At 42.7% G+C, this 12,247-nt stretch overlaps 1 protein-coding gene across 6 annotated transcripts in view; it reads left to right on the forward strand.

Moving 5' to 3' along the window:
- The window catches only part of MCTP2 (multiple C2 and transmembrane domain containing 2), a 200,497-nt gene that overhangs the window by 152,161 nt on the left and 36,089 nt on the right, over positions 1-12,247 (forward strand). For all 6 annotated transcript variants that reach the window (XM_037510041.2, XM_054694750.1, XM_037510040.2 and 3 more), the window contains 2 exons: positions 4,765-4,887; positions 7,466-7,507. In XM_037510041.2, the coding sequence (XP_037365938.1) occupies positions 4,765-4,887; positions 7,466-7,507 (165 nt within the window). The remainder of the gene's footprint in view (positions 1-4,764; positions 4,888-7,465; positions 7,508-12,247) is intronic.

The raw sequence follows: 12,247 nt of genomic DNA on the forward strand, positions 1-12,247 counted from the left end.
GTCTGTGACAAGCCTGGCTAAGTTCTTCAATCATGGCTGACTAGGCTGACTCCCTAAGATTATTTCTGTTGTTAAAATTTTCCCCAGAAAACATGAAGTCTCTTTACAAAGCACTTTTCCCCATATGAGATTTGAGTTGTTTATATTTTTGTAACTATTTTTATAAAAACTCTAATAAATAAATTTGGGGTCAGGAAGTAAAGAAGTGGTTATTTAAATATGCATTTAAAGTTACATTTTTGGGGAAAATCCTGATCTTGTCACCTTTGCATCTGCTTCTCGGAATGTATGAGCGATACACACGTGGTAGAATGAGAAGCTTCCTTGGTGTCAGGGAAATCACGCTTCAGTCGCTGATTCTCATATTTTATAGGTGCTGGTGCTGTTTGATTTCTGAGTAGAGTTCCACGGTATGATGATATTATGTTCAGTTGTTGGTGGACTTTAGGTTGTTGCTGTTTTTTTTTCTTTATTGTTGTTGTTATTTGGAATAAAGCTGCCATTCTATGAGCATTTGTGGGCAAGTCTTTTTGTGGGACATATGCTAACTATTTCAGAGTAGAAAGGCTGTGAATTACAGTAGGTGTATGCTCAACATTTTGAGAAACTGCCATGTGGTTTTCCAAATTGGTTCTATCATTTTGAATTCCTACAAGGAGTAGATGAGAACCCCAGTTGCTCCACATTCTGTCCATGCTTTATCTTGTCATTCTTTTTAATTTTATCTTTCTAGTAAGTGTGCAGTGCTATTTCATAATGGTTGTCATTTGCATTTTTCTGATGGATAATTATCTTTCCATGTGCTTTTAAGTATTCATTTAGGTTTTTTTTTGTGTGTGTGTTTTTGGATCTGGTCAAATCTTTTGCCCATTTTTATTGAATTGTCTTATTAAATTGTAAGAATTTTTATATATTCTGGATGCAAATGATCTTTCAATATATGCATTGAAACGTTGTCTCCAATTTGTGACTTGTTTGTTCGTATTTTAACAGTGTCATTCAAACAGCAAAAGAAAAGTATTTTTGATGAAGTTCTTTTTTTTCCCATTTATTACATTATTTTTTATAAGTTTTGTATCTTAGGAAATCTTTGCCATTCCAAGATGGCAGAATTTTTTTTTTTTACTGTTTTTCCAGAAGTCTTAAAGTTTTAGTTTTTACATGCAGATATATGATATATTTAGTCAATATTTTAATATGTTAAGCTATACGGGGTAATGGTAATTTTTCCTTATCTATTTTCAATTTTCAGGTGCCATTTATTGAAAAGATTCATTTCTCTCCTTGACTTAATATGGCAGCTTTCTTGAAAATCAATTAACTGCATCTATATTGCTCTGTTCTTGATTTTATGTTCCATTGATCTGTAAGTCTATTTACCAACACCATGCTATCTTTATTACTATATAACTGTATTTTAAGTTGTGAAATCAAGTAGTGTAAGGGCTGTATGTTAAAAGGACTTTGTCTCATGTCATTTACATTTCCGTGTAATGTGCAAGATCAGCTCATCAATTTCTACTAAATTGGGATGACTTGCATCTATAGATCAATTTGTAGTGAATTGTGACATCTGTCCATTTATTTAGAAATTCTATAATGTTGCTTAAAAACTCAATCTCCAACCTCCCTTACATCCCTGGAGGTCTGGAGTTGTCAATGGAAGCTGCAGCTCTCTAATCATATGATTGGTTCATCTGGCAACCACACCCCATTCTTAGGTGTTTCCCCAAATGTCCCCTCATTCACAAAGAGAAAGTCACATTTACTGCTCTCAACATGTAGGAAATTACAGAGGTTTCAAAAGCTGTGAGTCAGGAACTGTGGGATGAAGCCTGAATGTCTGTGAGAAACCTATTTTGGTCATCCAAATGACAAATAGTTATTATAAATAGTATCATGGATGGGGCCTTTTGACTTTTCTGTTAATCTACTAGACTCAAATTGTGAATTCTATCATACCTCCTGTGTGTGGCCGCCTTGATGCCAGACTAGAATTCTGTGAGTTGGCCCCATTTGTTTAGTAGAGGTGGTAGCAGAGTTTATATACAATTCTCTGCTTCCTTATTTTTTCCAGTGTCCCTGTCTACCAGGAATAGAGTCTTGGTTGCCCAAATCTCCTTTGCCTATTTTCTCCATTAAGGTAGAGGCGCCATTTTTCTATAGAGGTTGAACCAGCTGGTACCACCTCTATGACCAGGGCTGTTCTAGATCAAAGATGAAAAAATATTCTAGTGACCCTGTTTTCTTCCTCCAAATTTTCTCTCTCTTTTTTTTTAAAGATTATTTATTTATGCATATAAGAGCTGGGGTACAGGCCAGAAGTGTGGGGGGTGAGAGGATTTACCAGAGACAGAGTGGGGAGCAGAACAGGCAGACAGACCAAAGTGCACTGCTGAGGGGAGCAGCGGGTGAGACAGGAGAGGTCTGCCGTGCCATGTGGGTCACCTCCCTGGCAGGGGATCAAACTCAGGCTGCTGTGGCTGCTGATAGCTTCTTAGTGCTGCGAATTAACCCCTGCGCCTCTAGGGTGGCCCTCTTCTTCCAAATTTTCAACTCCCTTGCAAAGATTAACACCTTTGACTCAGACTTTTAGATGGCATTTGTTTGTTTTAATTTTTCCCAGGATTTCTATTTGTTTTTGCTGGAAGATGTTTGTTAGGAAATTAATCTTTAATTATAGAAATAGAAAGTATGGATTGATTTTAAAAATATTTCTAAAGGCACTAGTGTCTGACTGGGAAAGAGTTTTAGGCCTTTTGAATGTGATGTTTAAATGTGGCTCAATTATTGTGAAACACTTTCTGGGATTGCTTAACTATACCTGAGAGAGGTGAATATTATGGCAAATGAGGTGCCATCCTTCCAATATTGGTATAAGTGATTTTGTTAAAGACTTTACTAATAGCATTATGATGAAGAAAATAAAAAATATGTGGTTTCCTAATTTTTCTTAATAATTTTATGTCAACCTCTCTCTGTACTTGAAAATATTTGGCCATTTAAAAGAACATTAAATTCTCACTTAGCCAGTAAATAGACATTAAGAAACAGTAACCATTTAGCATACAGTTAAAAACCCTAATCCTAGAAGAACTTTGAGATTGGGAGAAGAGAAATAGGTAACAATTAGGAAAATCTCTAGCTTTACCTAATGGAGAAATTGCTATATTATATCATCTACTTTTCTCTATATCATTCATGATAAACAAAAGCAAAACAAAATAGTAAAAAAGAAACCTTAAAAGATAGAAAATCATAGGAAAGTATTATGAAATAGTAAATAAAAGAAAGTTGATAAAGCATGCCACATTATTAGACTGGAAGAAATCAATAGCATCATAGTCTACACTGACTGAAAAAGTATTTCAAAAATTCTATGCTTACTAATGTAAAAAAATGTTTTGTTTTGTTTTTTTTTGCATAGAACTGAGGTATAGGCCAGAGGTGCAGGGAAAAGAGTGGTAAATGGGTTGAGAGGATTCACCAGAGACAGAGTGGTGAGCGGAACAGGTAGATCTACTGAAATACACTGCTGAGGGCAGCAGCAGGCGAGACAGGAGAGGTCTGCTGCTCCATGTGGGTCAGCTTCTGGCCAGAGAGTGAACGAACTCAGGCTGTTTGTGATCTTTGCACTGGTAGCACTGAGGTTTAACCCCTAGGCCACGAGGGTGGTCCAAAGAATGTGATTTTATTTGCATAGCAACTGAGAAAAGAAATACAAAATGTGCACAAGAAGAAAACTTTAAAATGGTAAAAGTTTTTAGTAATAGGCACAACAGAACTGCTTTGGAAAGGAAGATTAGGTATTTACGAGGTAGTAATTTGCTGCTTCTAAGGTGTTATGTTCCAAGAGTGACGTTTTCAAGCACTTAGTTGCTGACAGCTAATAACCACAATTATTCTATCTCATCTTCTCGACTACCTGTGAGTTCAAAAAGATAGTGAGGCTTAAGTTTTGAAGTAATGTGTCCAAAATTTCACTCCCAGCTCATGTTATACCTCTCCTGTGTTCTGTTCTTATTAGTCTTACTAATTAGCTTGTTCCCTGGAGGTAGGGCCATGTCTTATTTGCATCCCTGTTGCAGCTACCATCATAGAGAGATTCTTGGCTTCAAGAGGTCTCACTCATTCTGTCTTCTAAGGAAGAGCCACAAATTCTGAGGCTAATAAATCTGGATGGGTCAGCATATACCTTGTCTGAAGCAGGCAGTGCTAGTGCATTATTTTCTTGTAGCTGACGGCCTCAACATTGGAAGAGTTTTACGATTTGTAAAGAGGCTTTCAAAATTGGAAGGTTTTATCCTAAATGTTTGGATTTTTAAACACTGACAGCTAATTTAAAAAGTAATCACTCTTTCCAGTTCAAATAAGCCTCACGGGTGGGAAAATTTGACCTGTGGTCTGCCTGGTTGTGGCCTTTATCTGAATGCTGCTATGTTGTCTAAATCCTGGCACACAAAATGGAGGAGCTTGGTGAGGTAAAATGTAAGGAGGGCGGTTGCCTTTCCAGGTGTGTAGCTGCTGTGTCTGTGTATTCCAGAACAGGATGGGCCAACTCATGCTGTATCTTCAACTCATGCTACTACCAGTTCTAAAGCTGTACTAATGTGTGTGTTATCCTGTCTGAGAGTGTTTCTATAAACCCTTGTGCATTGATAGTGCATCCTTGGTCCAATCTCCTTACGTCAATGAGTAAGAATTTAAGATTGCTCCCCTACCACTGTGTCAAGAGCCATTAAGTCCTGTTTGTCTTCCAATCAGGTATTTCTGGTCACTGTGTGGAATTTTGAGCTGTACATGATCCCCTTGGCATTATTGCTGCTCTTCATCTACAATTTCCTCAGACCCACAAAAGGGAAGGTCGGCAGCATCCAGGACAGTCAGGTGAGCCAAGATTCCATTCGTGCTGACACTTGACTAGAAAAAATGGTGTTAACAGTAAACCGCCACCACCACATCGTGCTCCATTTCACATGGGACTCGGAGCAGCCGGCGCTGGTAGTACCAATAAGCAGATCTGTTATCAGAGAGGTCTGGCAGCTGCCTGCTGTGGTGTCTCATACGCTGGGACTCAGGCCCATTCTCAGCAAAGAGCTCTCTGGTCCTTGGTCATCATGTCCATGCTGGAGGCCCAAGTCTGTGTCCCCACCTGGTTCTATGCCAGCTTCCTGGGAATCGCAACCTCAGCCAATAGAGATGGACTTTCCTGGCCCCCAGAGCCCATCATGGCCCCAGGACCCCCAGGAGGATATCCACCCCTTGGGATATTTGTCTCTGGCCTGAAGGTTTAGTGGAATCTTCAGGCCTCGCCAGCTCCCAGCCATCTGGACCTGGTTGGCCTGGGTCTCTGTATTGTTGAGTGCCCACATTTTTCTTGTCATTCACAAGCTCCCCTTGAGTTGAAGGAAGCCCCTGCAAGCCTCTTCTCAAAGACATTCCCCACATCTTTTTTTTCTGACTGTCTCCACCTCCCTCACACCACAGCCCAAAGCATCCTTTCCTGATCTGGGTGGACAGGAGCTTGCGTTTTTTGGTTTGCTTGATGGGCTCATCTTGGCCTGCCAGATTCAAGAACCAGGCTTTTCGAGCAAAAATCTAGAAACTGAGCATCCTTTCGAAAAAGATGACCACCTTCACATCAAGAAGCTCGCTGCCCTGCCTCTACCCATTATTTGGAAAATGCTGTCATTATTTAAAAAAAAAAATCAATGTTAAGGATGTTTCTGATTTCATTTGGGTTAAAAGGGGAAGTGGAGAAATTCTGACATTTGCTTGTTAGTGCAGGATAGACATGGGCACAGACCAATAGTGAGGGCTCATTATACAGCACAGGCTTAAGGAGTTAGTTTTGCAGGGGTACAGATGAGGGGAGTTTTTACAGAAAAATGTCTGTAGCAAGAAAAGCTGTCAACTAACACTTTTACAATTTTTAATCATTATCTCTCTTTCTAGCTCTATATGTGATGTGTGTGTGTGTTTCTAGTGTATGATAGATGCATGTGGTCTGGTGTATGCCTTCATGTGTAGGTTATCTCTTCCCCTCTCTCTCTCTTACACACACACACGCACACACACACACCCCACACATCTATAAGTAAGCTTATGTGTATATGCATGTAATTTGTGTGTGTGTCTAAAACCTTTTTAATTTACCAGACATTCACCAATTTGTTGCTTAGTTTAATCTTGATAGCAGAGCCATGAGGAGCTACCATTTTCGTTTCATGCTGGATGAATCTAAGGTTCAGAGTGGCAAAGCCATTTACCAGAAGACACACCCCACAAACCAGTGCTGGGACAGTGTCTCGGGCTGAAGACCGGTGGCCCCGGTGATAGTACCTTTGTCCAGAGCAAGTGTTCATCACATTAGTGTTCATCACATTCATGTTTATCCATTTGCTTCTGTGCACTATATCCACTGCTGATGGTGAATAGGTTGGTTTTCCAGCATCATGTGTGTCAGACAAATTGCTCGCTGCAGCTCCTGGGAATTCTGGGAGGCAATGAGGTGCCAGCCCTGGAGAAATTCCTTGATGACTACTCATGGGCTTTATGGAGTATAATAGAGAACCCTCTGGATACTTCAGTTGGTCCCTTTTAGAAGCACGCTATTGACAATGCTTTTTCCTATTGGAACAAAGACATCTAAGTATCCTGCCTGACTTTTGCAAGGTTAAGCAGAAAGGTATTAAAGCTAAGAAGAGTTCCTGGTTTTCCAATGCCCAGTACTTATTCTGAGCTGACGAACCCATTGGATTGTGCACCAATGTGTGTTCGCTTTAAATCTTGCAGGGGTATAATTGACATTTACCTTTTAGATAGCCAAGATCTCTAAACTCACCTGCACCAGCCTTTTCTCAGCACAGCTGGTGCTGCAGCTCCTGAACCAAGCTAAATGCCCTTTAGCCCAGATCAGAGCCTTGAATTCCCTTCCTGCACCTGCCCCTCCCAACCCCGAAGCCCAAGAAAAACAATAACACCGCATAGAAACCAGTCACCTATGCTGAGATTGCGTGTGTTTGCACTAAAGCATTTTCTGTTGTCTGATGTGTCAGCAATGACCCCAAAGGGGAAAATCATCCAGAGAAGAGCCAGCCCAGCACCGAGAGCCCGGTGCTCTCAGCCTTAACACAGCGGCTGGCTCATTTGTCAGAGTAAGAACAAAACTGTTTACCGAGCATACAACTCAGCAGCGCATTTTTAAAGCCAGATGCCTTCAAAGGGCGCTTACCTAATAGCTTTATGTCTCGTGAATAATTTTATGTAAATTATATGTAGTGTTTATCGTCCTGGCCACGTGTCCCTGAACTTTCAGAGCCATCGTTTTTCAAGAGGCGATATTGTATTTAAAAGAGATGAGTGCTCGCAGGATGCAGTGAAACTTTTAAAAGGTGGATGAGCTTCATTTGCATTTGGTCATTTCAGTGGCTGTTTTGTTAACACACGTGGGTTTTCCTTTCAGGAGAGCACAGACGTGGATGACGAGGATGATGAGGATGACAAGGTGAGTGTCCTCCAGGGGGTCCCCCACTCCCTCCCTCAGGTCTGCCCCAGGAGCCATGGGGTCCCCCACTAACTCCCTCAGGGAGAACACGGGAGGGGACATGGGTGTTCGCCTCAGGGAGCTTTCTTTCATGCCGAGTCTGGTTTTATTTATTTATTTTTTGCACAATAGACTAGCCAGCATAGTAATATTTTTGCAACGTAGAAAGCCTCTATCCATTCAAAGATTTTTAAAATGAGGATGAAAAGGAGCGCAAGAGAAGGAATTATTGAAATGCTGTGAAGAGCGCCCCTGTAGGAGGCCTGTCATCTGAGGCAAGCCCAGATGAACCTGCCCCTTGGTAGATGAAAGGGAACGTGGGAAGTCAAAAGTAAATCAAGTGAAATGGCTGTGCCTTTAGGTTCCCGTCTGCGCTCGGTGGGGTGGTCACCCACTTCAGAGCCTGTCACTTCCCCAGCTGTTGCTGGCAGCGTTTTCAGCTATATGTCTGTGTACATCTGTCCTTTTGCTTCTCCTGGGAGACTCTCTCAAATCTGCTGCTTTTGTTGTCATTATACTTTCAGACAAACCTTCTGGAATAAAATGGAAAAAAAAAAAAAACAAATGCCATGAGATGCTACTGGCTTCATGGATGTCCTGTCACCCCTAGAACCCCGGGGGTGTCTGGGGCTGGTGATGGGGGTACACGGAGGCTTGGGGAGGAAGGTGGAAAGAGACAGGTGAAAGGCGAAGTTTAAGAGTAAGTCGCTAATAAAAAACCCCAGGAAATAGAAATGAATCCAAAAGCACTGGCTCCCTGACAGAAATAGCCTTATCATGAATCGGCTGCATAGATTTGAAGGAAGTTGGGGAGATTACAAAGTCATTCATATGTGTTGTGTTGAGATGATCATTGACAGCAAAGTGAAGTATAATATTTCGAGAGGGGATTGATGCTTTTGGGAAAAAAGATCACGCAGAGTCAACTTTCTTCTTAATGAATTGATATACAGGGCCTCTGAGTAATCGGACTCCTAGAAGGTAAAACTAGAGCCAAGCAAATTACATGAAGTATGCTTTGTCAAAGGAGACCCATGTATGAGGGAAATGATTTCAAACCTCTACTCAGCAAAATACCGAATTTTCTTAACCAAGACTTGGAAATGTTAGTGCATGACCTTGGGGCACTCAGGGACCCCAAGCTGTTAAAGGGGTACATGCTATAAAAGGGGTCTGCCACACAAAGGCAAAGGAAGTAGACTCTTAATGTGAACCTTTTTTTTTAAGATTTATTTATTTATTTATACAAGCACTGGGTACAGTCAGACACGCGAGAGGTGAGAGAATTCACCAGAGCCAGAGCAGAGAGCAGAACTGGCAGACTGATGAAATACACTGCTGAGGGGAGCAGCGGGCGGCAGGAGAGGTCTGCGCGCCATGAAAGATTTTTTTTTAAAGATTTATTTATGCATACAAGAACTGGGGTACAGGCCAGAGGTGCAGGGGTGAGAGGATTCACCAGAGACAGAGTGGGGAGCAGAACAGGTGGACTGACTGAAATACACTGCTGAGGGGAGCAGCGGGGAGACAGGAGAGGTCTGCTGTGCCATGTGGGTCACCTTCCTGACTGGGGATCAAACTCATGCTGCAGTGGCTTTGGATAGCTTCATAGTGCTGAGACTTAACCCCTTGTAGGGTTAGGCCCAAATGTGAAAGATTTTTAATGGAATTAGTGTGCACAGAGGAAGAAGAGAAGAGAAGAGAAGAGAAGAGAAGAGAAGAGAAGCGAAGAGAAGCGAAGAGAAGCGAAGAGAAGAGAAGAGAAGAGAAGAGAAGAGAAGAGAAGAGAAGAGAAGAGAAAAGCAAAGAGAAGAGAAGAAGAAAGGCTAGTCCTAATAGTAGCTTCCCAGTAACCCCCCATCCCCACCAATTCCCCACCCATTTGTGGGCAAGTGCTCAGCCAAACAGGATCAGCCCAAAAGCATGCCACAAGTCTAAGGTATCTTACGGCAAGGAATCATAAGGAAAAAGGTAGGTTCCAGAGAGCTGAGATAGGAGAGACTCAGAATTCAAAGTCAAAGTACATGTAAGTGGATCATGTGAGTGGGGACAAGCAGAATGTATCTCCCCTGCACAGAGTGTTCTTGTATCAGAAGTGAGGAAGCTCCCTGCTGTTTCAATCAACCTGTTTAAACAAAATGTCCCTGGAAGAGGACATCACCTGCATGTTACACGTCACTGTGCCCATGTGTCTTTGACCCACTGGGTGAGGAGAACATCCAGTAAGAAGGTGATGAATGGAACAGTGGGGTCAGGTCATCACAGGCCACAGATTCAGGCCAGGAAGTGTAGACCAGTGGTCATCAGCCTCAAACCTTCTACTGAGATGCCTCCAGGGTGTCTAAAAGCTTGGGGGCCTTGGAGGTAGAACCCTTTGGACTGGGTTCTAGTCCTTTCTGGGCAAGGATGACTGCAGTGGAACCACAGCCCTGCAAATGAATGAGCCTTGGGGCTGTTGCCTTCATTCCAGCATCGCCAGCACCACCTGTTGGCCTGACCTTGCTGTGTTCCTTGCTTCCTCCAGGGCCGTTCCCTTCTTGAGATGCTGTGATTGCAGGATGTTTCATGGGGCCTGTAGTGTCTTCCATGCTTATTGACCTCTTCAAGTTGATATTTCTTTTTTTTTTTTTAAGATTTATTTATTCATGTGTGCAAGAACCAGGGTACAGGCCAGATGCGCGGCCAGGTGAGAGGATTCACCAGAGACAGAGCAGGGAACAGAACAGGCAGACTGACAAAATACACTGCTGAAGGGAGCAGCGGGTGAGACAGGAGAGGTTTGCCCCACCATGTGGGATTCTCGCTGGCTGGCCGGGATCGAACCAGCACTGCAGAGGCTGCAGACAGCTTCCCAGTGCTGCGCTCAGAACCACCTGCGCCACCAGGGGAGGCCCCTCAAGTTGATATTTCTATGACATCTTCTAGAGGAGCAAGTCTAAAATTAAGAGTTGATATTTATGCCTCTTCTTATTAACAAAACCTTCAATTGCTAGGGGAGACTGAACTTTGCATTCTTCTCCATATCTTTTTATTTTGTAACATTAACTGACAAAATCTTACATGATTTAGTGGTGCAGGTCCTCAACTCTTCAGGTGTATGGGATCACCCCACCCCCAGCAGCAGAGCACCCATAATCCTCCCACACAGTCCTTGGGGACTCTCCCACCTTTGTATCCTGCTCGCACCCTCCCCCCTGGTAGCCTCAACTCTACAGTCAGATTTTGAGGGTTTGCTTTGGTTTAGTTTTGTCAGTTTCTTTGTTTCTCTATAGTCTACACAGGAGTGAAGTCATCTGGTATTCTCTTTCTCCTTCAGACTTAGTCACTTAGTATCATCCCCTCCACTTAGTATCATCCCAGCCCTTCCATCCATGTTCTCGCAAATAGATTTGCAAATGAAAGGGATTCTCAACTGGAAAACCCCAGAACACACGTCATCCACGTAGAAATCACAGTCCTTCGTTTCTTCTCCATGTAGGGCAGCTCCACCCACCAGCTGAGCTGGTCACTGACCTGCATGCGCCCTCCCAGGCCATGTTCCCTGCCCCCAGCAGCCCCCTGTCTCCCAGGCCTTGCCAGGAGAGCCCTCTGGCTTCTGTTGCATGTTAGACATGACAGATCACGCTTCTGGGAACTGTAACACACCCAGCGAGAGACGAACTGTTTACAAATGATAAACACACAGTCGTTTCCTTCCAAACCAGAAGAGGAACTCCTTCTGCCCAAACTATCCATCTTGAAAGTGACACTCCGTAATTGCCAGTGCCCCTTCCCACCAAATACCATCGTGGACAGCCGAGGAAGATGAAAGCTCCCGGGGCCCCTTGGCACGGCTTCCCTAGGAGATGGACATGTTCCCATATTCTGCTGTCTCTCATGCAGAGACCAGGACACCGTCTGGGGTCTGTCATACTTCCACTGTCTGCAACAGGGATTGTTGCAAAATGACATCACTGTAGCCTCTTGCGCCTCCTCATTGACAGTAGCCCATGGCAGGGACCTATATTAGCAACCAGGCTAGCCCCCACAATTTTGCCATCTTTCTTTTGTGGGTTCAGCTTTTTGGATTTTAGGAAACTGAAGGTACAATCTAAACTTCAAAGAGAGGAGATCTTTCTTTTTTACACCTGATGGGCCATGCAAGAAACTGCTTGTTACAAGTATAGCTCGCTGAGGACTCTGGAACAGTCAGATAATGGCTAAGTTCAGCCAACAGCAATCAGCTGACATTTCCTATTTGTATTAGATTCCATATGTGGAATTCTTCTATGGGGACCTTATTTGTATGGATGGATTACAATGAAAATTGCATTAATTTTCTACACAGTAAAGGTCAGTAATTGCAGCATGAACCAAGAAACTATTGTGTAAAATGCTGTATCTCATGCTTAGGAAAGGTCATGCAAAGCAATAATATCTTGTTTTCATTGCAGAAGGTATAAATACTAGCATTAGAGTTTCTTTTTTTTTTTCCAGTCAAACAATCACTTACATAGACAATTTTAAACATTTGCTATTAGCATCAGGAAGAAGGAATAACACACACATACACACTCCCTTCCTATTGCTGTCATAGCCTGTGTTGTGATGCCTATGTCGTGGACTGGTTTGCTTTTCACTCAATTATCAGTAGGACGACTTGATGGATTAGTTCTTTCAGGTTTATCGATGAGTTCAAAATTGCTTTCCAGTGTTCAGAGG

The sequence above is a fragment of the Talpa occidentalis genome, unplaced genomic scaffold (assembly GCF_014898055.3).
Source record: "Talpa occidentalis isolate TD23 unplaced genomic scaffold, MPIMG_talOcc4v2.1 talOcc4.14, whole genome shotgun sequence".
NCBI lineage: Eukaryota > Metazoa > Chordata > Mammalia > Eulipotyphla > Talpidae > Talpa > Talpa occidentalis.